Source organism: Cryptomeria japonica, chromosome 9 (assembly GCF_030272615.1).
Source record: "Cryptomeria japonica chromosome 9, Sugi_1.0, whole genome shotgun sequence".
Lineage (NCBI taxonomy): Eukaryota > Viridiplantae > Streptophyta > Pinopsida > Cupressales > Cupressaceae > Cryptomeria > Cryptomeria japonica.
Window position 1 is genome coordinate 193,174,451 of NC_081413.1, and position 27,423 is coordinate 193,201,873.

At 37.6% G+C, this 27,423-nt stretch overlaps 1 protein-coding gene across 1 annotated transcript in view; it reads right to left on the minus strand.

Annotated features, from left to right (window-relative positions):
- Positions 1 to 14,662: 14,662 nt before the first annotated feature.
- Positions 14,663 to 27,423, minus strand: part of LOC131052388 (thioredoxin-like protein AAED1, chloroplastic) — a 145,022-nt gene continuing 132,261 nt past the window's right edge. Inside the window, exons 6-7 of the mRNA XM_057987031.2 lie at positions 15,147 to 15,242; positions 14,663 to 15,034 (exon numbers count right to left, since the gene is read on the minus strand). Of these exons, the coding sequence (XP_057843014.2) occupies positions 14,915 to 15,034; positions 15,147 to 15,242 (216 nt within the window). The 3' untranslated portion in view covers positions 14,663 to 14,914. The remainder of the gene's footprint in view (positions 15,035 to 15,146; positions 15,243 to 27,423) is intronic.

The following is a 27,423-nucleotide window of genomic DNA, read 5'->3' on the forward strand; positions in this document are numbered from 1 at the left end:
AACTAAACAATACAGGATACCGAATAGAATTTCAGAAAGGAATTGTCAAAGTTCATGACAAGCATGGAAAGTTAGCTGCTACCGGGACACAAACAAAAGGTAACACATTTCACCTTGACTCAACTCGGAATAAATGTTTGTATGCAAAGATAGATGATACCTAGTTATGGTATAAAAGGTTTTGTCATGTAAATTTTGATAATCTGATCAAAATAAGCAAGAAGCACAGAGTAAGAGGTCTACCGAGTCTTGAAAAACCTAAGAATGCTATGTGCCGAGGATGCCAGATGGGTAAAATGACAAGATCAAGCTTTACAAGTAAGTCTTACACTTCTAAGGGAATTTTAGATCTTGTGCACACTGATCTTTGTGGTCCTATGAAAGTTCAAAGTTATTATGGTGATAAATATTTCATATTATTTGTGGATGATTACTCAAGGATGATGTCAGTAATGTTTTTAAAAGAAAAATCAGAAGCTTTTCAAATGTTTAAATGGTACAAGGCAAAAGTTGAAAATGAAATAGGAAGACAACTGAAATATCCTAGATCAGATAGAGGAGGAGAGTTCACATCTGATGAGTTCAACTTATTCTGCAATGATCATGGTATAAAAAGACAGGTCTCTGCACCGAGAACTCCACAACAAAATGGAATTGCTGAGAGAAGAAACAGATCTATTGTGGATTGCACTAGAACCCTGATGATTGAAAAGAAAGTGCCACAAACATTTTGGAGAGAAGTAATAAGCACTGCAGTTTACACCCTGAACCGAGTACAACTGAAGAAAGGTACTTTGAAGACACCTTATGAAATCTGGTATGACAAGAAACCTAATGTGAGTTATTTTAAAATCTTTGGAAGTAGATGCTATGTACACAAGGATGATAGAAATGGTAAGTTTGATCAGAAAAGTGAAGAAGGAACATTTCTTGGTTATTCTTTTAGAAGTAAAACATTTAAATGTCTGATCAAATCATCTAACAAAATAGTAGAAAGTGCAAATGTGAAAATTGATGAATTTGCAGAAAGAAATGATGAAGGAAACTCCAAAGAACCAGAAGATTATGATAAATTTGTCTATGTTCAACCAACAAGTTTTACCGAGAAAAATGTTGAAGGAAATGAAGAGAATATCCAGTTACCGAGTGATGAAGAAGATCATGCACCAAGTCAAATTATAGGAGATAAGGATGATCCAGTGATGACAAGGAACAAACTGAGACAGAACACATGTTTGATATCTGAATTTGAACCGAGAATAGTGAAAGAGGCATTTAACAGTGAAGATTGGATAAATGCTATGATAGAAGAGATTGATCAAATCAAGAAAAATGACACATGGACACTGGTCCCAAGACCGAAGGACAAAAATGTAATCGGTACAAAGTGGATTTTCAGAAACAAGTTGAATTAAAAAGGAGAGGTCATTCGAAATAAAGCAAGACTAGTTTGCAAAGGTTATGCCCAAGAAGAAGGAATTGATTATGGTGAAACTTTTGCACCTGTGGCAAGACTTGAAGGCGTAAGAACATTGTTGGCATATGCTGCTTACAAGAATTTCAAGGTATATCAAATGGATGTCAAATCTGCATTTCTGAATGGAATATTAGAAGAAGTTTTTATTGAACAACCTAAAGGATTTGTTGAAGACAATAATAAAGATCAGGTATGTAAATTGAACGAAGTGTTATATGGTCTGAAGCAAGCACATAGAGCATGGTATGAAAGATTGCACTCTTATTTAATCAAGATTGGTTTTATAAGAACAAGTGAAAACAACAATATGTACATGAAGAATGATGAAAATGGAATAGTGATCTCAGCCATATTTGTTGATGACATTCTATTTTGTGGAAATGACTCTTTATGCAAAAACTTTGGAAATGAAATGAGCAAAGAATTTGAGATGTCATTAATCGGTGAGATAAAATATTTTATAGGTTTACAGATACTGCAATTGAAAGATGAGATTTTCATTATTGAATCCAAGTACATAAAGGAAATCTTGAAGAAATTTGGAATGGAGGATTCGAAACCAGTAAGTACTCCTATGACTACCAACTGTAAATTATCAAAGAATGATGAATTTGCATCTGTTGATGAGACACTTTACCGATCCATGATTGGAAAGCTACAATATGTTGTTCACAGCAGGCCAGACATAGCACATGCAGTAGGTATAGTTGCAAGATTCTCTGCAAATCCTAAGGAAACACACATGACAGCAATCAAAAGAATTTTCAGATATTTGAAAGGCACTGAGGATTTGATCTGATTAGGATCTATGACAATTATAGACAAATGCTTAACAATATTACACAAGCTAATTCAAAGCTTTAATCTGAGCGAATTAACATAATAATGCTTAAATGAACAAAGCATAATAAAGGTAATGAACTGAAAGAAAGAAAGTAGAAAGATAGAAGACAAAACACAATTGATAACGGAGTTCGTCCGCGGGTCGGACTAAGTCTCCGGGTCCTGCTCCAATAGGGGGACCGATCCGATTAGCTCCAAAATCAATTACAAGTGTTACAAGATATTCCCTTCAAGCACAATGGCAACATTATTCTCCAATGTGCAGGAATAATCAACAAGCCTTCAAGTTCATAATCTCCTTCTCATCACCTGGATGATTTTCAAAGGCCTAATACCCCCTTTTATACATAAAATTAGCCATAATTAGGCTAAAACCACCAAAACCAGAAAATAATCCCCCTTGGGAAAATAATCCCGTAGATATCCTCTTTCCATTTTATGGTTTGGATTTTACTCCATTATTAGGGGTTTGTTTTTAACAAATAACCTTATTTAAATAAGGTTAGCGGTTTAAAGTAATGTTCAAATATAAAACATGCCAATATAATATCAAAAGCTATACATAGCACAATGGCCGCTTGAAATTTTAGGAGGCCGGTGGTAAAGGGTTCAAACCCCATCGTCTTCTTTTTAAGTAAATGGCGATTCGGATAAAGATTAAAATAAAACTGTCGCCTATAATTAGCATGTGCAAGTTGAGGTTTAGCAGTGAAGATGGAGAATTAGTTTCAAGTTGTTATGGGTTCGAATCTCTCCACCCATTATCCAATTTTTTTAATAAAATAACATGCAAACTACCACGTTAGCATGATGACATCATTCTGACGTCATCAAAAGCACGCTCTTCCCTTCAACCTTCGAACTGCCATAACTTTCTCATACAGACTCCGTTTTTGATGAAACGAAAGGCGTTGGAAAGCTTTAGATGAGCTCTTTAATTTGAAACCCATTGTTGATCACTTTTGGGATGATTATTTTTTACCTTTTGACCACCTCCATACTTGGTTTGACCAAACTTTGACCGGCCATAACTCAAACGTATGGACTCCTTTTTTGCCTGTTCAAGTTGCATTGGATTCAGGATCTCAAGAACTTTACCATGATGCTGATTTTTGGAGCTTTGGAGATACTTCAATTTTTTGGTGAAAATATCCCTCGGATCAAGCCTCCCCACTGGAGAGCTTTCAGACCTCCGAAAGTTTGATTACTTGGAAATTAAGTGAGGGTAAAGTTCCCTCACTTTACCAATGTCCATCCATCTTGCCTTTCTTGGATGCATCCCCTTTAGTCCCACTCGGAGGTATTCAATTGGTCCTCTTCGTGATGTTCTGACATTCTTGTCAAGGATAACATCTTCTGGCAACTCTAACATGTACTCTGGTGAGAGATCATCAACTGATGGAACCTATATGTCAGTGTCTTCATCCAAGATCATTGGAGGTTCATACAACTTCAGATTCTCAACATTGGCAACCGAGTAAATCTGCATGTATGGAGGAAGATTAAGGCGGAAGGCATTGGTATCGATCTTTTCCAAGATCTCAAAAGGACCATATCTGATTGGCTTCAACTTCCTTCTGTAGACACCTAAAATTGTCATGTCTAATTAAATAAATATTTTATTTATTTAATTATCTAAGCTTAATTCTTCTATTAATTAAATAAATCTTTATTTATTTAATTAATTCATTGATCCTCTTCTAGCCTTATTTCTCATTTAAATAAATACATTTATTTATTTAAATTATCATTTTCCTAAATTAAATAAATATTCTTATTTATTTAATTATCCCACTTCTTCTATTAATTAAATAAATCTTTATTTATTTAATTAATTCATTAGCCTTTTCTACCCATGGCACATGTCATTCATCTCTTAATTCATACACTACCTACCCCTTTCATTATTTTATTATTTCTTTTACCTACCCTCTAATCATAGCCGACCTCCTTTTACACCTCTCAATCTTATCCCTCCATTTCATATAGTGTCTTCTATTTAAGGAGATGCCTTCTTCATTATCAAACCCTAATGACTGAAGGAGCTGATGAGCTAACTACTTGATCAATTGACTACACTACGATCCTACTTGCAACCACATTCCGTTCTTTGTTGAGCTCTTGTGCATATAAAATCTGAGAGCAAATATATCAAGCAAGATCAATGGAGATAGGAAGAATGGAGATCAAAACCCTATTGGACATGTGATGGTATAATCTTTGTGATTTCATGTGATTTGCATTGTCTTAGGTAATCTTCATATGTTATGGTGGATCTTTGTTGTTGTTAGGCTAGGGTTTTGTGGTTGAATTCATTTAGCCTTTCAATCTTGTTATTATTGTTATCCATTTTCACCATATACACCTTCCTTCACCTTGCATTCTTTCCTTGTTGATATGTAACCAAACACGGTCACCAACCTGAAAATGATGATCTATGCGATGCTTGTCATGGCGAGCCTTGTATTTTGCTTGGCTATGTTCCAACTATGCTTCTACTGCCTGATGGATTGCTTGGACCTTCTGGATGAACTTTAAAGCCCTTTCTACATCATGGTGTCCATCTATAACATCATCCTTTCCAAAAGCAAAGTCCATTGGTGTCTTTGGCAAGTAGCCGAAGCAAGTCTCAAAAGGAGACCTCTTTGTAGAAGAATGTGCTGCATGGTTGTAAGCATGTTGCACATAATGAAGATTATCATCCCACAACTTAGGATGCTTGCTACAGTAACCTCTAAGCAGATGAACAACTATCCTGTTGACTACCTATGTCTGTCCGTCAGTCTGTGGATGGAAGGTTGTACTCTTCTTCAACTTGGTGCCCATGAGTCCCCACAAAGATGTCCAAAATTCCCCTAAGAATCGAGAATCTCGATTTGATACAATAGAAGTAGGTAACCCAAAATGAACCCATACAAATTGGAAGTACATATGAGTTGTTAGTTCAGCAGTGACCTGTTTCTTACATGGCATTAAAATACACATTTTGCTAAACCAATCAACAACAACATACAAATAATCATGTCCCTTCCTAGACATAGGTAAACCTCCCACAAAGTCCATAGACACACTTTCCCATGGACGGGATGGTACAGGTAATGGTGTGTACAAACCCAATTTCCTATTACTTGGTTTACTGGTTGCACACATTACACATCCTTTTATATACTTTGTAACAGTTTCCTGCATACGAGGCCAATAACAATACTTCTGCAATTGAACCAATGTTTTACTTACACCAAAATCCCCTGCAATCAAAGAGGTATGTGCTTCTCGAATCACCTGTGCCTGTTCATCTTTAGGAATACACAATTTACCCAAGTGGTATAACAAGTTATCCTGCACAAAGTAATCTTTTTCTTCTACATGTTTACCCTGGATTAGAGCTGCATATATGTCCTTAAAGTTCTCATCATTAGCATATTGTTCCTGAAAACTTTCACGAACCATGGAACTATTTTTAAGGATTATCAAAGCATTCTTAACTGGAGGCCTAGAGAGCATATCTGCTACTTTGTTATGGGCACCTTTCTTATACTTAATTACCAAATGAAACTGTTGAAGAAAACCCATCCACCTAAAATGCCTACTTTGTTGCAGTTTAGATTGTGAGTGCAAATACTGAAGTGGCTGATGATCAGTGTGGATTACAGTCTCTTTGCCCATTAAGTAGTGTTTCCATTTCTTAACACTCTGAACTAAAGGATAAAGTTCCTTATCATAAGTGGGATAGTTACTTACTGCTCCCGAAAAATTTCAAAGTGGTAGCAGACTGGTTTACCTCCTTGCATGAGTACAACGCCCATGGCAAACCTGCTAGCATCTGTCTTGATTTCAAATGGTTGATGTAAATTTGGTAAAGCCAGAACTGGTGCGGTGCTCAACTTTTCCTTCAAAGTGTCAAAAGCCTTCTGTTGTGGACCTCCCCACTGAAAAGTTGCCTTCGTACTGGTCAATGTGTGCAATAATGAAGCAATAAAAGAGAAGTTTGCAATGAACTTCCTCCAGTACTGAACTGCACCTAAAAAACTCCTGACTTCTGTGACTGTACTTAGCTTAGGCCATTTTACAATACAATCGACCTTCGCAGGGTCTACTTTTAGTTGACCATTCCCTACGACATAGCCTAGGTACACTAAGGATGTCTTAGCAAACTCGCATTTAGACATCTTTACAAAAAGTTTTTCTTTCCTTAATACATCAAGGATTTTTTTAACATGAATTACATGATCTTCCCAAGACTTGCTAAATACAAGAATATCATCTAGGTAGACTATGAAAAAATCATCAATAAAAGGACGAAAGACATCATTCATGACTCTCATGAATGTAGCCGGTGCATTACAAAGCCCGAAGGGCATAACCAACCACTCATAAAGTCCTTGTTTTGTCTTAAAAGCAGTTTTCCAAATATCATTTTCTGCAATTTGTATCTGATGATATCCACTACGCAAGTCTAACTTAGTGAAATAAATTGCATGTTTCAACTGATCAAGTAAATCATCAATTCTAGGAAGAGGGTACCTGTTCTTTACCGTTATCTTGTTCAGAGCCCTGTAGTCGATGCACATTCTCCAAGTCCCATCTTTCTTTGGAACCAACACAATAGGAGAACCGCAAGGAGATGTACTAGGACGAATAACTCCTTTCTCAACCAACTCTTGAACCTGCTTTTTGATCTCTTCATTTTGCAAGACTGATAACCGGTACATGCCAATGTTTGGAAGTGGCACATCCTGCTGCAACTAGATCTCATGTTGTATCTCTCTCTTAGGAGGCAATCCTTTTGGTTCCTGAAACAAGTCATCGTAAGCGGAAACAACTTTGACCATTTCAGCCTTATGTTTAGGATCACATCCTTTAAATGCCTTAGATGTTTCTTCCTCTTTGGCTTTTACAAGCATTAATACAAAGTTCTTACTAGAGTTGACTAACCTTTTCATCTGACCAACATTAACTAGTGCAAGATTAGTCTTTACCTTATGTGCCCGTACAATGTATTCAACCTTATCTTTAAAAAGATGGTATTTGTTCTCCCCTCTATAAAAGATAGCCTGTCGATCATACAAATAGGGACTCCCAAGTACAAGACCACAAATATCTAAAGGGACTACATCAGCTTCTACCTCATCTACAAAGTTTGCAGTGATAGCAAATCTTATCTTACATTGTTTAGTTACTTGCAATTGTGCCTCATTGCAAACCCATCCCAGAGGGTATGGTTTCGGATGAGGTGTTGTAGTCAAGTTAAGCTTTTTAACAATTTCTTCAGATATCAAGTTAACTTGAGAACCTGTATCAAATAATGTATCAACTTTAGTATGTTTGACAACAACCCAAATATGAAATAATTCATTCCTTTGCTTATCATTCTTAGGAGTAGAATCTTTACTTGTACTTGCACTTATATTAGAAGAACTTGTAGCTGATGAGAGAGATCTACCTTTTTCTTTACCTTGGATTCCAGCAGCAACGATCTTTGTCTCATCTCCAAAGTCAGATCCAAGATCCTGTTGAACTATAGCAACAGTCTTTTGTTTGTCTTTGTTTCCACCATATCTCTTTGGCCTCTTTTCAGGGTGCAGCTTCCAGCACCTAGAATCATCATGCCCTTCTTTCTTGCAATGTGAGTATGTGGGTTTTTCACCCTCTTTCTTCACTGTAGCTGTCTTTTTCCCCTTCCCTTTGTTTTGGGATTTGTTCTCAGACTTAGATGGCTTCTTATCAAACTTATCAATAAAAGAACCCTTACCTCTTGACTCTAGGTGTGTGGCTTGAACACAGACTTCTTCTAAGTTACTAGGATTCAAGACCAAAATTGAATGTCTCAAATAAGAGTGAAGACCACCTATGTACTTAAGCAACGTGTTTTGGGTATACAATGGAACATTTAATGTAATAGCCTTCTTTCTGAATTCATGGGTGTAATCCTGGACAGACTGACCTTTCCCTTGCCTAAAAAGTTGCCAGCTCATCATTAGCTGTTGCATATGGCCTAGGGGATAGAATTGCTTCTTGAGAGCATTAACAAAGTCTGACCAAGTTAAATTGATTTTACCATGTTGTGAAGACCCATCCCGAATTCTACTCTCCCACCAGGTTAGAGTTGTACCTCCTAACCGAAGAGTAGCTAATTGGATCCTATCAGCATCATCTAAGAGGTTTTGGACTCTACAATAGACTTCAACCTGTTGAATCCAATCATCTAATTTTTCAGCATTTAATTCCCCACAATACTTTGGTAGATCAAATTTTACATCCAATTTAATCTTAGGCTTATGTGAACTCTTGAAAAGAGAAGAAGGCTCAGAATGAGTAGAAGAGGGAGAAGACAGGGAAGAAGGAGAAGAAGGAGATAGGGGTGTTTTTGGAGGCTCATGGTCACCTCCTGGTCTTTTCCCTTTGTTCTCACGAGCTGCACGTCTTCACATCTTGTCCTCTCTCTCTTGTACTAAAACTTGTACAATGGTTTCCAAATTTTGAAGAGTCTTCTGAATACTCTTATCTTCGGAACCTTCTTCACCACCTTTTCCTTCCATCTGTGATGGTGGATTAGTTCTTCGTTTTCCGATCTCGGGATTATATTCTTCAAGCTTGCCTTCGCCTCGTTGAATCCTAGATCTTGTTAGCATTCAATTCTGCAATACTAGTCAAACAAAGCTCTGATACCAAACTTGATCTGATTAGGATCTATGACAATTACAGACAAATGCTTAACAATATTACACAAGCTAATTCAAAGCTTTAATCTGAGCGAATTAACATAATAATGCTTAAATGAACAAAGCATAATAAAGGTAATGAACTGAAAGAAAGAAAGTAGAAAGATAGAAGACAAAACACAATTGATAACGGAGTTCGTCCGCGGGTCGAACTACGTCTCCGGGTCCTGCTCCAATAGGGGGACCGATCCGATTAGCTCCAAAATCAATTACAAGTGTTACAAGATATTCCCTTCAAGCACAATGGCAACATTATTCTCCAATGTGCAGGAATAATCAATAAGCCTTCAAGTTCATAATCTCCTTCTCATCACCTGGATGATTTTCAAAGGCCTAATACCCCCTTTTATACATAAAATTAGCCACAATTAGGCTAAAACCACCAAAACCAAAAAAAATCCCCCTTGGGAAAATAATCCCGTAGATATCCTCTTTCCATTTTATGGTTTGGATTTTACTCCATTATTAGGGATTTGTTTTTAACAAATAACCTTATTTAAATAAGGTTAGCGGTTTAAAGTAATGTTCAAATATAAAACATGCCAATATAATATCAAAAGCTATACATAGCACAACGGCCGCCCGAAATTTTAGGAGGCCGGTGGTCAAGGGTTCAAACCCCATCGTCTTCTTTTTAAGTAAATGGCGATTCGGATAAAGATTAAAATAAAACTGCCGCCTATAATTAACATGTGCAAGTTGAGGTTTAGTGGTGAAGATGGAGAATTAGTTTCAAGTTGTTATGGGTTCGAATCTCTCCACCCATTATCCAATTTTATTTGTTTAATAAAATAACATGCAAACTACCACGTTAGCATGATGACATCATGCTGACATCATCAAAAGCACGCTCTTCCCTTCAACCTTCAAACTGCCATAACTTTCTCATACGGACTCCGTTTTTGACGAAACGAATGGCATTGGAAAGCTTTAGACGAGCTCTTTAATTTGAAACCCATTGTTGATCACTTTTGGGATGATTATTTTTTACCTTTTGACCGCCTCCATACTTGGTTTGACCAAACTTTGACCGGCCATAACTCTGACGTATGGACTCCTTTTTTGCCTGTTCAAGTTGCATTGGATTCAGGATCTCAAGAACTTTACCATGATGCTGATTTTTGGAGCTTTGGAGATACTTCAATTTTTTGGTGAAAATATCCCCCAGATCAGGATTATGGCTTAGTATATCAGAAAAGAAATAATTTTGATTTAAAAGTTTATACTGATGTTGATTGGGCAGGCAACATTGATGACAGAAAAAGCACAAGTGGAGGAGCTTTCTTTTTAGGAGAAAGACTAGTGAGTTGGCTTAGCAAGAAACAAGGATGTGTTTCACAGTCAACAGCAGAAGCTGAATACGTTGCAGCAGCATTGAATTGTACCAATATAGCATGGATCAAACAACTGTTGGAAGGTATAAATGAGAAAGTTACAGAGCCAGTAACTATATTCTGTGACAATACTAGTGCCATTAACATTTCAAAGAATCCTGTTATGCACTCTAAGACAAAGCACATCTCTATCAAATATCATTATCTTAGAGAAGAAGCTCAAGAGAAGAAAATGGTGTTGGAGTATGTTAGCACAAAGGAACAAATAGCAGATATCTTCACCAAGCCACTGCCAAGGGACACTTTTGAGTATCTCAGAAGCAAGTTAGGGGTCCTACCCCTATCTTCTACTCACTGACCGAGTTCGGTGAAAGCATCAATTCGATGACTCTACCGAATATCTTTTTAGGAGTTGATGTTGATTTACACACTTTAGGAGGTTTTCTAAAGGTGTACAGGAAATAATACAGGGAACAAGAATTGAAGACATAAATGCTCTGACTGAGACTAAGTTGACACATAACAGTAGGAAATCACTTCATACAGGAAGAAATTATGTTTTAGTTCTTCACATTTTGGCATTGTTGTCAAAGGGGGAGAAGACTGGAGAAGACTGAAGAAAAGAGGAGAAGACTAATGTATGGGGGAGAATTCTGATAACAGAAGGAGAACATTTCAACATTTCAGAATCTCACAGCAATCTGAATCAATTAGGTCAAATCAATTGGTTTTGCCATCAATGCCAAAAGGGGAGATTGTTAGCATTTGGCATTATAACAAACAAGGAGAGATTGTTGGCATTTCAAAAAGGATATTGAGAAGGTTGTTGATGATTATGGATATAACTAATTAAGGTTGTTTATTGTCTTAATATTATTATTTTGTCATTGATGTCAAGAAATTGATTTTCTAATTCAGTATGATGTTGCCATATCTTGAGAAGTATGATTTGATGAGTATAAAGATGTCGGTAAAAGACACAGAAAGAATATGATGAATAAGGGGAGAAATAAGTTATTCAATGGGCAACTATTATCGAGTTAGACAATGATGAGATCATGATATTTATATTGTTTTGATATCCTACATATGTTATTGATTGAAAGGTTAATACTATACTATGTTACCGAGCAAAGAACCTAGTCGGTAAACCCTAAGAAACCTAGTCGGTAAACCCTAAGGTTATCGCTATCGGTTAATGAAGGCAAAATGTCTACCGAGTGAAGTTTAGTATTTACCGAGTTGCAACCGAGTAATAACATAACACATTAAATGATTACATGCATTATTTAATGAAGGAAACTGATGAGCTGACTATGATTGAATGATTGGTATGCCGTGAATGAAGTTTGTTAAAGAATCTATGGCAAAGGAAAATCGGCAGGAAGATCTACAGCTTAGATTGAACTGCAATACCCTAACACAAGTTCCAAGAAATATATGCAAGTTCCAAGGTGGGGTAAAACGTTTTCAGATCGAAGGATACATTGAACCTGGACAAAGTTTGAACATCTGATGGCTATGATTGATCATGGGAAATGTGATCAAGGGGATTAAGCGGTTGGCTAATTGTTTATAAATAGGGAACTGTTGATAAACAATGTATGTGGGCAAGTGTATGCACAGGGATGCTACATAGTGATTACCGAGCACAGAAGCTTGAAGACCTGTTTTGAATAACAGAGTATAGAGCCCAGCAGATAGACAAGATTAGTTCTATGTCTATATTGTATTGAGCAAATAAGAATCTGCTTTAGCATTTTAGATGTGAAGTTGCAGATAGATTTTTATTACTATTATTTTGTAAAGTGACAGAAAATCTCTTAATCGAGTGGACTTAACAGTCTTATTTGTAAAACCCTCTAGCAAGGTGACATTCTGATTGAGTGTTTGAAATCCTGTAACAAGGTAACTTCTAACAAGGTGAAGATCCTAACATATCTGAGGGAAATCCCTTAACCGGGTCACATCTAGCAATGTGTTTGTAATCTTTAATAGGATTTGTTTTTAACCGAGCATACTCTAGAAGAGTACATTTCTTAGTGGGTCTGAAATCCCACAGTGGTTTTTCCCTATTCGGGTTTCCACGTTAAATCTGGTGTTATGAGTGTTATGATGTTTATATGCTTTTGAGTTTGCATGTTTAGCAGTTTTGGTTATATTACTGAAGTATATGTTACCAAGGTTGAATCTGATGTTTTTATGGAAGATTAAGTTTGTATGATTCACCTCCACCCGCTCCCCCCCCCCCCCAATCTTATTAGCTTGGCATATGTACTTATCTTTAAGTATCAGAATTACCAATCAACCCTTAGTGCATGTGTGAATATTAATAGACACATCAAAAGGTAGATTTACAAAACCATGGGCCAAGAAAACAATGTGAAAACACCAACCCACTCCCCCCCCCCCAAACACAAAAAAAGGACCCAAAAGTAGATGATTTTCTTTAGAGATGAACAGATAGACAAGTGAATAAAAATGAGTTTTATTTTTATTACTTTTACATGGAAAAAATACATCTACATTAGATGTTTTTCTCCTCTTTAAATGGTTTTTTATAGATGCAATTTTATTTTATTACACATGATTTTTTTCTCCTCCATTACCTTCCTTTAACCTATAACCAAAAACCCCAAGGTAAATCTAGGTTAAATAAACAATGACAAATGAACAAAATGGAGGAAATAAACTACAATTAGCAAAACCCTAGATCTAGTTTTACGTTCATGGGGATAATAAGAGAGAGAGGGAGATGGTCAAGGCCTAGACTGCTTCTTCCACTCTATTCTCCTCTCCTCCCCATTCTACTCTCCTACCCACTTCCTTCTTGCAAGACATTATGGTGGCTCTCACACGAGGTCCCTTCTTATAGTTGATCCTAAGATTTTCAAACCCATGGGTTTTCCTTGATGTTAGGGTGGAGATTGATCTCATCCAATGATCCTTTTGGGCTAAATGTTAATGATCTTTTAATTAGTGTTTAATATATTATGACTTAAGTCATGAGAGTGATCGCCTCCCCAAATCGTGACTTAAAATTATGTGTACACTTAATAAATGAATTGATAAGATGATGACTAGTCATGGGAGTGGTCATCTCCGTAGAAACATGACTCAAAACTATATGTGCACGTGCACTTTATAAAATGCTTCAACCTACAATCCCTTATCCCTAGTGAACTAACCTAACTCTATTATAGCCATGGATAAATAGTGTCACTATGTCAATTGACTTGAGTGCCCTTCCACTTATTACTTGAGCATTGTCATAGTGGTTTGTGAAACCCAACCCCTTTTTTTGATGACTACATACAAATTCCATTTTATTCTTATTCACATGACACATTGTACATCATCTCTTCACCATTATTATAACAATTTATTATCATACATTAGTGGTATTAAGTGTCACTCGCGCCCACCAACAACATTGTTCCATATTGCACTTTCTCTTACCTTGATGTATGTAAACAAAAAAATAAGCCATTTTGGGGTGGTTATTATATGTATATTATAAAGTGTAACAAGATTCCATCTCCAATCCAAACACCAACTAGAAATCATATGACAAGTTTTATGCAAAAGAGTATTAGGGCTTAATCCCAATGCATTGTTGTCGCCTATAAAGTTGTAGAACCTTGATGTATTAATCTCAAAACATTGTTGTAGCTTATGAAAAATTAACTAATCTCTTTTAGGCTTTTAGTCTATTAGCAAAATAAACTGGGACTTTAGCTATATAAATGCCTTTCTTATAACAGTGTAGGGCTTTCATCTATGGTTCTTTTGCTAATGGCAAACATGATTGAAAAGAATTGAGGGTCACCATTAATGGTGATCACTGAAATATAGCTTGTTCTAAAGTAGTCTCAAACTCATTTTATACTTCTGATGAATGCTTGTGCCTTCCAAATTCTCCACATAAGAAAGGTTCCTTCGATTTTAATTGGGACTAGAGTGAGATATAATATTTCAAAATGAAGATCTTATTGAAATTCCTTTAAATAAAGAGTACAGGCCTCAATGCAATGATTTATTAATATTTACCAAGGTTCCTGTGCTCTTAGATGTGAGTTTACACACATTTCAATGAGAATCACATCTAAGAAGAAACCTTTACTAATTAAGGTTATTCACAAGGTGACAAGCAAAATTTGATTTTCCTAACAGAAAGCAATTTCAATTCTCGTTGTATCAAGCCAAAATATTATAATTGTTACAATAGAATCAATTTTAAATTGATTTGAAATCATTCATTCATGTGCCATGGAGAGAGAATCACAGAACTATAAACTGAGAAATAAGCTGATTATATAAGTTGAATAAAATGCTGCCCCTATAATATGAATTTGAGAAACAGAATTCATAATTAATTTAAGTGAAACATATACATATTGACTTTGGCTACTCTTGAACAACAATATACTCCTGGAGTATGTATTTCTACTATAAACTTTATTTCTTTTATCTACAGCGTTTAGAGAAGCAACTTCAGAAAGTCATGATCAATGACTTATGATAACTACAATTTGAGTTTAGCTAACAGGAACTGTGCAACAAACATTTAGGACATCATCTAGGGGAGCATGATCTCCAGTCCCCTCATCTTTCCTTGCATACAACAATTCCTTTCCTTTGAAAACATACATCCCACCCTGAGAATGGACATCAAAAGCAAAGAGTCCTAATCAGATTTATGAAAACAAAAATGACCACATATGAAAATGCTGGTAGATAAATAGTAGAATAAACAAGGAAGCAAAGAACCTGTTGCAAGACACTGCTTTTATCTTCTGGTGTGGCTTTAACTGTATACTTCTTCATAACATCTCGATAGGAGTCAAACCTTGAAAAGACATTCACCTGAATCATATAATATGATACATATATTCAGAAGATATCCAATCAATATGAAACATCTGATGTCCTCAACAGTGGTAATCTACATGCTCCTTGTATCGGCTGGTTATTGTATTAAAGAATAACAATGTTTCAAATTTGTTTAAACATCTGGCAAAAGAAATGAGTTTCATGCAAATTGACATTTTAATTTATAATGGTTGGGTAGGCATGGCATCTTTTGTGATGAATATAGTAACATGCTGCAACATAACACCTGGTGTGTGCTAATATATAAATTTTGTAGTATAAAATTAACGGAGAATTAACCGATGTAAGAAAGTCCTGTTATCTTCTTTTACAAAGAGAAATCAGGCCTATAGAGAGACTTACAGTGACCATATGCAGTAAAAGTAATATTATATAATCTAATTAAACTGTATTGCACAAGTTTATGGTAATACAACAAACAAAAATAAAATTCGACAGTAATACTAATACAACATTACTAGATTATTTTCAAAATTCAATTTAGAAAAAAGCAAGAAGTTCCAGATGATGCAATGGCGGAGCGCAGATGAGAGCTAGGGTTTTTCAGGCCTCAGGATCGATGGTCGGGGCGTGGAAACAAAGCTTGGCCTCTTAACATGAGAGTGAATAACCGTTGGCAGGATAGGCAGTGGAGGCCTCCTTCTCAAGCATGGAAGGCTCCGGGAAGAAATACAACAGGCCCTAAGACGAACGTTCCTGTCAATCCTCCGTGTGATGGGAATGTGAAGAGCAACAGATGGGGTTATGCGGATTTGCGACTAGATGGACCTTTTGATTTCAAGAAGATTGAAAAGAAGTTCTGGAGAAAGAAATCTCTAGTTGAGGGGCAAAATCAGGATAAGGTAATCCCTAACTTTGAACATACGGTAGTTGTGTCTTTATCAGTAAATGGTCAAGCCTAGAATGAAGCAATTAATAATCTGAAAGAAAAAGCTTTCATTTTGAAGTGGAGCGGCCCTTGGCCGGCTTTTAGGCGAGTTAGGGAGTGGTGTAATGAGCACTGGAGGAAGATGGATTTAAAAACGTTGCCGAATGGTTTCTATTTGGTAACATGCCCGACTGCTAAGGACAAAGAATGGATATTTAATAGCGGACCTTACATGATAGGGGGTAAAGGTTTTTACCTAAAAGACTAGACTCCAAACTTTAACCCTAAAGAGGAAGTAATAACTGAAACCCCAATATGGATTAGATTATATAATCTGCCTCATGAATACTGGAACATGGAAACCCTTCAACGGATTTAGAATGTTTTGGGTATTTTTGTAAAAGCAGATGAGGCAATTGCAGCCAAGGACTATAGTATGTATGCTTGTATGTGTATTCTTTGGCAAGCGGAGCACCCTCTACCGAAAACAGTTGAGTTAAGAATAAATGAAGGAGTTTGGAAACAGGCAGTGGAAGTGGAGGAACATATAGAAATGTGTAAAGTTTGCAAAGGTTTCGGTCACCCAAATAATGAATGTTTACACCAGAAAAAAGGTAAGGGGTTGGAACAAGAGAAACTGGTAGATATGCTTCTTACTAAGGAAGATTCTTTTGTAGCCGAGGATCCAAATTTTCTATATATGATGGCACAATCGAGAGATCTAACAGGCCAACTAGAGTATGATTTTTTTTATACTTGTCTTGATTTTTGGGCATCTTCAGGGAGGAAGGAAGTTTTGTCCATGCCAAAGCACCATATTTCGGATTTAGATCCAACGAAATGGGTTAATGCTAGGGTTAATACAGTCCCAGTAGGTATGATAAAGTCTCTAGTGGCATAGGTTGAGGAAAGTCACCCGAATGGTGCAAAAGTGGTGGTTGAAAGCGTCTAGAATGAAGGTGACTTTTTCTTTTTGGATGAAACTGAAAAGGTGATCCCTGGTTTTGTGTCTAAGTATATCTCTAGATTCAGCATTGAGGGGGGAGAAACCTGGTGAAACTTGCAATAGTGCTCAGATGAATACAGGGCCTTCGGGTTTAAATCATGTGCCTGCTATTGAAGATACAGAGGAAGACTCGGATACAGTTTTTAAGGATATTCAAATTTCTCCTATTAGGAATTTGGAAAGCTCCTTTGAGGAAGAAACGGAGGAGGATAACTCTTCTGAGGATTTGGATCAAGTGACCCAATTGGAGGAGGAAATGGAAGAAGAGGAGTGGTGTAATGAGCATTGGAGAAAGATGGATTTTAAAACGTTGCCGAATGGTTTCTATTTGGTAACATGCCCGACTGCTAAGGACAAAGAATGGATATTTAATAGCGGACCTTACATGATATGGGGTAAAGGTTTTTACCTAAAAGACTAGACTCCAAACTTTAACCCTAAAGAGGAAGTAATAATTGAAACCCCAATATGGATAAGATTATATAATCTGCTTCATGAATACTGGAACATGGAAACCCTTCAACGGATTGCGAATATTTTGGGTATTTTTGTAAAAGAAGATGAAGCAATTGCAACCAAGGACTATAGTATGTATGCTCGTATGTGTATTCTTTGGCAAGCGGAGCACCCTCTACCGAAAACAGTTGAGTTAAGAACAAATGAAGGAGTTTGGAAACAGTCGGTGGAAGTGGAGGAACATATAGAAATGTGTAAAGTTTGCAAAGGTTTCGGTCACCCAGATAATGAATGTTTACACCAGAAAAAAGGTAAGGGGTTGGAACAAGAGAAATTGGTAGATATGCTTCTTACTAAGTAAGATTCTTTTGTAGGAGAGGATCCAGATTTTCTGTACATGATGGCACAGTCGAGAGATCTAACAGGCCAACTAGAGTATGATTTTTTTTTATACTTGTCTTGATTTTTGGCCATCTTCAGGGAGGAAGGAAGTTTTGTCCATGCCAAAGCACCATATTTCAGATTTAGATCCAGCGAAATGGGTTAGGGTTAATACAGTCCCAGTAGGTACGATAAAGTCTCTAGTGGCACAGGTTGAGGAAAGTCACCCGAATGGTGCAAAAGTGGTGGTTGAAAGCGTCCAGAATGAAGGTGACTTTTTCTTTTTGGATGAAACTGAAAAGGTGATTCCTGGTTTTGTGTCTAAGAATATATCTCTAGATTCGGCATTGAGGGGGGAGAAACTTGGGGAAACTTGCAATAGTGCTCAGATGAATACAGGGCCTTCGGGTTTAAATCATGTGCCTGCTACTGAAGATACAGAGGAAGACTCGGATACAGTTTTTAAGGATATTCAAATTTCTCCTATTAGGAATTTGGAAAGCTCCTTTGAGGAAGAAACGGAGGAGGATAACTCTTCAGAGGATTTGGATCAAGTGACCCAATCGAAGGAGGAAATGGAAGAAGGAGATGAACTGGGTTTATCAGCAACTATGGGCATAATGGAAAAAAGATATCTAGATCAATCATCGGTGCATAAATTGAAGCCTTCAGTAGGTGAAAAGAAAAAGAGGGGAAGGAAGTCTGTTAGAGTGAAATTGGAAATGGCTAGAAGTGCTACTGGTAAAAAAAAACTGAGATCGGGAAAAGGCATAGCCTTTTCTCGGGAGCCATGAGAGTACTATCATGGAATGTCAAGGGTTGTAATGCCCCTGACAAGGTGTGTTTGATCAAGAGATGTCTTGATCAAACGAGAACTGAAATTGTTATCTTGCAAGAGTTAAAATTAGAAGGGGATAGTGTGAGCAAATTTGTCAGATCTTTCAAAGACTGGAAATGCTCGATTGTGGAATCAGATGGAGCTTCAAGGGGTCTAGGGGTACTGTGGAAGGATATAGTTACAGATATTCAAGTGATCAGATCTGAGAGGTCTTGGCAATGGGTTGAAGTGTGGTCGAAGCAGATGCACTTCAGTTTTAATCCGATTAATGTTTATGGTCCGACTAATGTTTGAGAGCTGAAGTTGGTTTGGGAATCCTTATCAGAAATTCTAGAGAGTAATGTGGGTAAGCACTTTCTTCTTGGAGGAGATTTTAATGCTATCCTGAGACCCTCAGATAAAAGTGGAGGTGTAGGTTGGAATAACCAAAAACAAAAGGATTTTAGTGATTTTGTTTTCTTTAATGGTCTTATGGAAGTCCCTTTCAAAAGGGGAGAATTCACTTGGAACAATAGGTGTAGTGGTTTCTCTAACATTGCGGAGAAATTGGATAGGATTTTATTATGGGGAGATTGGGATAGATTTCCATGGCTCTTGCAGGCTGAAATACTCCCTATAACTGGATCGGATCACTATCCAATCTATGCAAGGATCCATGAAGATGAGGTCCCGGAACGTTGTCCTTTTAAATTTGAAAAGATGTGGCTGAGAGAGGCAAGATTTTTGGATATGGTGGCCGGATGGTGGAAGGAAGCCACACAAAGGTTTGGTAATAAAGCTTTTATTTTCTTTAAGAAACTACAGTTCATAAAGGAGAAGCTTAAACAATGGAACCGAGAGGTTTTCAAAAATATTTTTTCGGAAAAACTTATAGATTAGAGCAAGAAATTGTCGAGCACCATCAGAAAGTGATAGATGGTGGAATGGATGAGGATGAGTTCAGGAAAGAGAAGGTTCTTAATAAAGAATATGTAGAGGTGTTGGTCAGGGAAGTGTTGACGTGTATTTTGTACACTATCAAACACAGAATAAAATACCCAAGGGTACCTTATACTCTCGAGTAAAGCCTTTGAATGCTGAAGATATCGCGAAAAGGATCAATCAAGGTGACTTCAAGGTTCTTCGTTGTAGGATCTCTACGTGTGGATAAGCTCTCTGTGGTATGATGTGATTTGCTGGAATCACAAGGAGACTTACAATTGATGACTGAACGTCTGATTTGCTTTGAATATCGCTGGAACACAGGATTTTACTAGCTTAGATTTGAAAAAAAAGGGAAAAAGGACGAGGGCGAGGAAAGGATCTAATTCTGATACTAAGAATGTAAGAGCAATGAATGATCTTTGATGAAATTCTAACTAAGTCTTGTTTTGACATCCCAGGACCATCTCCACAAGGTTAGTGCGATCTTCGAAGGAAAGCTTTATGATGTTCAAATCATCACTGCAGGCATAGACACCATCAGGCCGATGCATATCAATGAAGAAGCGACAATTGCAGTTAAGCTTAAGCTGAATGATTCTAGTTGACTACACAAGGCAAGTCTGCAATCAACAAACTGCTAGTAGAATGGATATACGAATTTCACCATCAATCAAGCACATTTCTTCCACTCATCTAATAACATGAAATCAAATATGAGAAGTATAGAGACCATGCAAATTGTTGAATCGACCCATAAATTTCACCATTTCTTCAATGAAGTTTTACAAGTCTTTTACAACAACACCTTGGCAACAATCTTTGCCTTCTCTCTCTACTCTATTCTAATTGCTATTCTATCAACTGACTAGTTCACTATTCTAACTACTGACTCTCTATCTTCTATTCCTCTCTAACTGCCTTTACAAAATGAAGAGTTGGGGCTTATATAGTGCCCATAATACAATTCGATGGCTAAGATCCATTTGAGATCAATGGCCAAGATTCAACAATAAAAACCCTAATTAGGGTTTGTTACAACCATTACATAACTTTTAATGCTTGACCAATGATAAAATTACATCTTTAGGACACATGTCTTCTCTGGAAAATTCAACCAATGGATAGATGGGGTAGGTACATCGAAGTTTGTGCCACCTCCCATGAGTTAGGTACATTGAATCTGGACACGCTGAGGTGGACCACACCGACTGGATAAGTGATGACCGGGATGCCACCTCATCTGACACTTGGTTGATGCCAATTTGATGTTGCTGAGAAGCTAGCTTTAATTAACTCTTCTAGAACTATCTGCTCCTTCAACGAACCCTTGCTCTGACTTCTTTTTTCTTTGATGTGCAGGACGATTGATGTACCTCGCCTTGGAATGCTGGATTGGAAGAAGTTATTCCTGATGATGCTTGACCGAAGAAGGCTGTCCTTGTTGATGCTAGACTGGAGGAGGTCGCTCTTGTCCTTGCTTGATCTTCTTGGATGAGAACCTGCCAACTTGTAGATCCTCCGGACTTTGGAGTCGCCATCTTGATACCTACACAACATTTAAAAATTAGTAATATATCTTGAAGTCTAGAAATTAAACTTAAAAGGAAGACTTAAGATTTTAATTAGGAAACTTCATGATAAATCTTGAGTTATCATTTCCTAATTAACCATGTAATACTTAGATTTTTCCAAAACAAATGTCCAAAAATCAAACCTTAAACAAGGGTGTCAAGATGATTTTGCCATACCTCCTCTTGAGTATTAAACTCTAAGAAATGATGCAAAAAAAATGGATTTTGCTAGGCAAAATTTAAAACAAAATTCTCCCTTGGATGAATTGCGCCTCCTCTAGCTTCAAAAAGAATAGACTCCACCCTCTTTGATCTTCAACACTTAGTAGAAATTCGCTCCACTGTAGCTAGATTTCGCTCCAATTTGCACTTCAACCTCTGGATTTCGCCCCACAAATAGCTCTCCAATTTCGCACTTAGGAAAGGATGAATGAATGATTAAACTTGAACAAAGCATCGCCCATATATAGAGCGCTCACCTTGATTCCCTCCAAGGCCAACTTGCCAAAAGGGAAATGAAAATGAAACAAAATCCCCCTCAAAAGAAGGCCGACTTGCTTGTAAAAGCAAATAAATGTATTTGAGCGCTCACCTTCATTTAAAATTTGAAAATTAATTTTAATGCCTCCAAAGTGGATTTTTGATTATTTCAAGGCCTAAAAATTAATTTATTAAATTAAAATGCCTTTAATTTAATGCGAATTTGATTTTAATTTTCCAAATGCCTCCAATTTAGCAATTTTGGCGATCTAATGCAATTTGGAGAATATCAATTTTTAAAACAAGGCTTGATGAAGTTTGTAAATAATTTCGCCCTGGACCCTCACTGAGGGTCAAGAGCGATTTTTCAATCTTGCTCTTAATCCTTCATCTTTTGGATTCCAAATTGCTTCCAAGACACAAAATATCATCTCTTCTTTCTATCCACACAAGATTTGGTCTCAATTCCTCAAACAAAGGAGAGGAAACTAGAAAATTGCTATGGGCCCTCTCTGAGGGTCCGGAGCAACTTTTTGATTTTAGGCTTGATTCTTCATCATTTTTCATTAAAATTTCATTCATCATTTGGCAATGCCTTCCCTTAATCCACTCCAACCAAATTCACTTTGTTGTTGCAAGGTAAAACGAGGATTTTCAACAATATCGCTATGGGCCCTCTCTGAGGGTCCGTAGCGATTTTTCGCTATTGGCCTTCACTGAGGGTCCGTAGCGATTTTTCATTTTCTGACCAAAATCATCAAGTTTTAAATGCAAAATAATATTCATCATGTTGTTGGAGGTCTCTTCGCCTTATCCTAACCTTGCCTTAGCACCATTTTGAAGAAAACATGCATTTTTTTAAAATATCGTTGTGGGCCTTCAGTGAGGGTCCGTAGCGATTTTTTTGGTTCTAGGCAAATTCCTTCATCTTTTAATCTTCAAATCACCTCCAAGGCATAACACATCACGTTCTCCTCCTGTCCAAGCAAGATTTTATCTCAATTCTTCAAACAAAGGAGAGAAAACTGGAAAATCGCTATGGGCCCTCTCTGAGGGTCTGGAGCGATTTTTGTAATTGCCTTCAAAATTTTGATTCTCAACGATTTCTTTTCACTTCAACGCTTTTCAAACATTGTTTCAAACCCATGCCTAACCTTAGCCTTCCTCAAACTTGGATGAAAACTTCCCATTTTAGGTTTCTCGCTGTGGGCCTCCAGTGAGGGTCAGGAGCGATTTTTTCATTTTGGGTTGATTTCTCCTTGTGTTGATCCTCCAAATTATATTCAACGGATAGAACATGCTTTCCTCCATCCCCTCCAATCATGAAATCACTTTGATCCTGCAAGAATAATGCATATTTGAAAATCTCGCTGTGGGCCCTCTCTGAGGGTCGGGAGCGATTTTTGCTACCTGGACCAAAATGTTTCACTTTTCATCTAAAAATCACTTTGCTAAGGGAGATATCATCTTGTTCTTTGCTATGAATAAAAATTCATGTCCAAGAAAGGTCCAAAAATGTGCACACAAAGAAAATCGCTGTGGGCCCTCTCTGAGGGTCAGGAGCGATTTTTCCTTTCCTGGGCAAAACTCCTTCAATTTATCATCTTTGATCAAGTCTAGATACTTCATTATGCTCATTCTATCCTTCACCATGCTTTTGACATCTCAAGTCGACCAAATAAGGCTAAAAATGACCTCCACAAGATTTGTCGCTGTGGGCCCTCTTTGAGGGTCAGGAGCGCTTTTTCTGTTTTCAACAAGGTCCTTCATCATTTCTAGCCAAAACTTTCTCAGGCGGGTGGAGAAAGTTATTCATTTCCCCTTCATGATCAAAACTTGGTCTCTTTTCATTGCAAAACGAAGGAAATCAAAATCTCGCTATGGGCCCTCTCTGAGGGTCAGGAGCGAAATTTGACTTTTTGAACTCTCTGTCAGGATAATTTTATGGAATATAACATTTAAGTATAAGTGATATATACTTTCAGGATGTTTGAGAGTGGTTTCAGACCTCCAGGAGTTATATTGCAAAATCTAGTTTTTGGAGGTTTTTTCAGTTTCCAAACTTAGCCAAATTTCAGGATCAGGACTTTCAGACTTAGCCAAATTTCAGGATCAGGACTTCACTCCAACAGGACCTGCTATCCTATTGATCTCCCCGACAGCACTCATCTTGCAAAGGCTAACAGACAAAACCCTAAAAGACCTAAAAAACAAACCCTAGAAAGCAAAAAAGAAGGGGTCCCCATTTGCAATGGGGCGATGTGTGAAATGGTCACAACAGGAAGAAATCTTCTGGCGTCAGAAATCTAGGGATACATGGTTGAGGGAAGGTGATCGTAACACTAAGTTTTTCCATAGCACAATCAAGGTTCGAAGAGCAAGTAATAAAATCTTCTCCATTCAAAAGGCTAATGGTGTTGTTCTCACAGAGAAGGAAGATATTTGCTCTGAAGCGATTCAGTTTTTCTCAAGAGTGTCTATCAATCAAGATGGTGTGAATGGTAGGGTGGCTATCTTGGATGTAATTCCATCCATTATTTCAGAGGCTCAGAACGCTATGCTTACTGGAAAAGTTACTTTGGAAGAGGTTAAAGTGGCTTTCTTTAGTATGGGGGCAGAAAAGGCCCCAGGGCCGGATGGAAATCCGGCCTTATTCTTTCAGTAAATGTGGAATTTTCTTGCAAATGATATTTGGGAGGTTGTGGAAAAATCCCGAATAGGTGGTTTTGTGTTAAAAGATTTTAATAACACTCTAATTGCTCTCATTCCGAAAAAAGAGGAGGTTCAGTCGTTTAATGATTTTAGACCTATATCGTTGAGTAATACCATTTATAAGATCATTTCTAAAGTGATGGCAAATCGATTGAAACTGACTCTTGACTCTCTCATCTCTGAAGAGCAGAGTGGGTTTTTGCCAAATCGCTCAATTTACGAAGGAGTAATTGTAGCTCATGAAGTGATTCATTCTATTCGAATGGCATAAGTGGATAGGATGTTGGTTAAGCTGGACATTCGTAAGGCATATGATGAAGTGAACCGGGATTTCCTACTAGATGTTCTGAGAAAATTTGGATTTAGTGTGGAGTGGGTGAATTGGATGGAGAGCTCTATTAAAAACCCCCATTTTTCAATATTAATTAATGGTAGCCCCCATGGGTTTTTTGAAACCGAGAAAGGCTTAAGGCAGGGAGATCCTTTATCACCATTTATGTTCATCATTATGGTTGAAGTCTTGGGGCGTTTGATTTCAAGGAAGAGGAAAGAAGGTAGCTCGCATGAGGTCAAGGTGGCGAATGGAGTTGACAACGTATCACACCTACAGTTCGCAAATGACACTTTGTTGATGAGTGAGGCTTCTTTTAGGGAGGCCCAGGTAATCAAGAATGTAATAGACAAGTATAGTAGGGCTTCTGGCCACTGCATCAATTGGAGGAAATCTGAATTTTTTTTCTTTAACACTAGTCTGCAAAAGCAAAGAGATATTTGTTCCATTTCGGGGATGAAGCAGGGCTCCCTGCCAAGGAAGTATTTAGGTATTCCTTTGTTTGGGGGGGCTGGTAGGTTGGAGGTGTGGAAGGAGTTAGTGGAAAATTGTATGTGAAGGTTGGAGGGATGGAAGAGTAAATGGTTAACTTCTGCAGGTCGGATTCTTATGTTGAAATCGATTGTGTAGGCTATTCCGATTTTCTCTATGATGTGGCAACAAATTCCGAAGAAGATGATCAAGGTGATAGGACAAAGAATGAGAAAGCTTTTTTGGTATGGAGCTCAGGAGCAAGACAAGATACCTCTGCTGGCATGGGATAAGATATGTTTAGCCAAGGAAAGGAGGGGTGCTTGTTTAAGGGATTGGAATCTTATGAATGAAGCTTTAGGTGCTAAATTGGTTTGGTGCTTGTACTCTCAACCTTCTCAGTTATGGGTTAAAATCTTGAAAGCAAAGTATTTGGACTCTATGGAAGACTGCAGGATTTTCACCATTCGCAATCCCCCCAAGGGTTCAGCTATCTGGAATTTCATCATTTCCTGTAGGAGAGTTATTGTCGACCACATTTCATGGCAGGTGGGAACATGCTCAAAAGCTAAATTCTAGGATGACTCTTGGAATGGTTATCCTGTTTTAAAGGATAATCCTGATTATGTAGATGTAAGGGAATGGTTTTTAAGCAACTGAGAAGATAAGGTTAAAAGATGGAGATGGAAATCAATTCAGAATCTAGCAATCCGTGACGGGTGGAAAGTGATCATGGAGGAAATTTACAGATCCATATGTATTTTAAAAGTCAATAGAGATGACAAAGTGGTGTGGTGTGGGACTGTGAATGGTAAGTACTCAGTTAAGCTGGGGTACCAATTTTTGGAGTCCGGAGCTATACAAGAAAATTGGCCTGTAGATTTGTTTTGGGGTAAAGAGGTTCTGCCCAAAGCGGGTACCTTTGCTTTGCTGGCCTATAGGGGTCGAATTCTCATGGGAGAGAGAAGACAATGGCTGGGCTTTTGTGGACCTTCGAAGTGTGTTATGTGTGACGAAGCAGAGGAGACTCTAGATCATATCTTGGTGAATTGTAAAATTTCTTCTTCTTGCTGGGAGATGGTGAGGAGTTTATTGGGTTGGCATACTCCAATGCTAACTTCTTTGAAACAAGTTCTAGATTGCTGGCCAACCCAGTGGTGGAAAACACAGTTTTCCTATATTTGGAAGGTTTGCCCCTCTCTTAATTTTGGAAGTCTGGAAGGAGAGGAATAGGCGCATATTCATGGATAAGCTAGAACCTTTAGAGAGGCTAAAAATCAGAATTAATAATGCCATAGAAGAAATAGTTGGAGCTGCAGTATCTTAGTACTTTAATCCAAGGGTCTCTTACATTGCTGAAGATAGTAAAGTGCAAAAACAATGGCCTGGGATTTGTTTTAGGCCCGTTAAGGGGCTTAGTTGGGTTCAAACCAACAAAGGATGTTCAAAAGTGGAGTGGGAGAGACCCATGGAGGGATGGTGGAAAGTGAACTTTGATGGAGCCTCGAAAGGCAATCCGGGACCATCGGGGGCAGGAGTCATAGTGAGAGATTGGAAAGGTGAGGTCCAAGCGTTAGGAGCTCAGAAATTGGATGAAGGCACAAATAGCATGGTTGAAGCTTCAGCGGCTTTGCTAGCTGTTAGGATGTGTAAACAGTTAGGTGCTAAAAAACTGTATTTAGAAGGAGATTCGTTAATTATTATTCAGGCATTAATGATGGAGGGGATTGAGGCATGGCATCTACAAGGTTGGATTTATAATATCATTGAAGAACTTGAGGATTTTCAATTAAGTCATGTGAAACGTTCAGGGAATGTTGAGGCTGATATACTTTCTAAATGGGCTCTTACATTAGAAGCAGTTGGCGAATTTAGAATGGAGGATTTTAGGTTTATGTTTTTTGATGACGATATGGGAATTGGGCATTAATGGCATTGCAGTTATTCATGTACAGCTGATAGAGGAGTGTTAGTAAGGGGCGACGATTGTGTTTTGCGAGGAAGGATATTAATGATGGCTTTTAAATTACTCAAGTTTGCATTTAACATTGTCCTTAGTTCGCTTGTGGCTTCATTGTGAAGGAAACCGATAACTTTGCAGGGTTTTTTGGAAGAA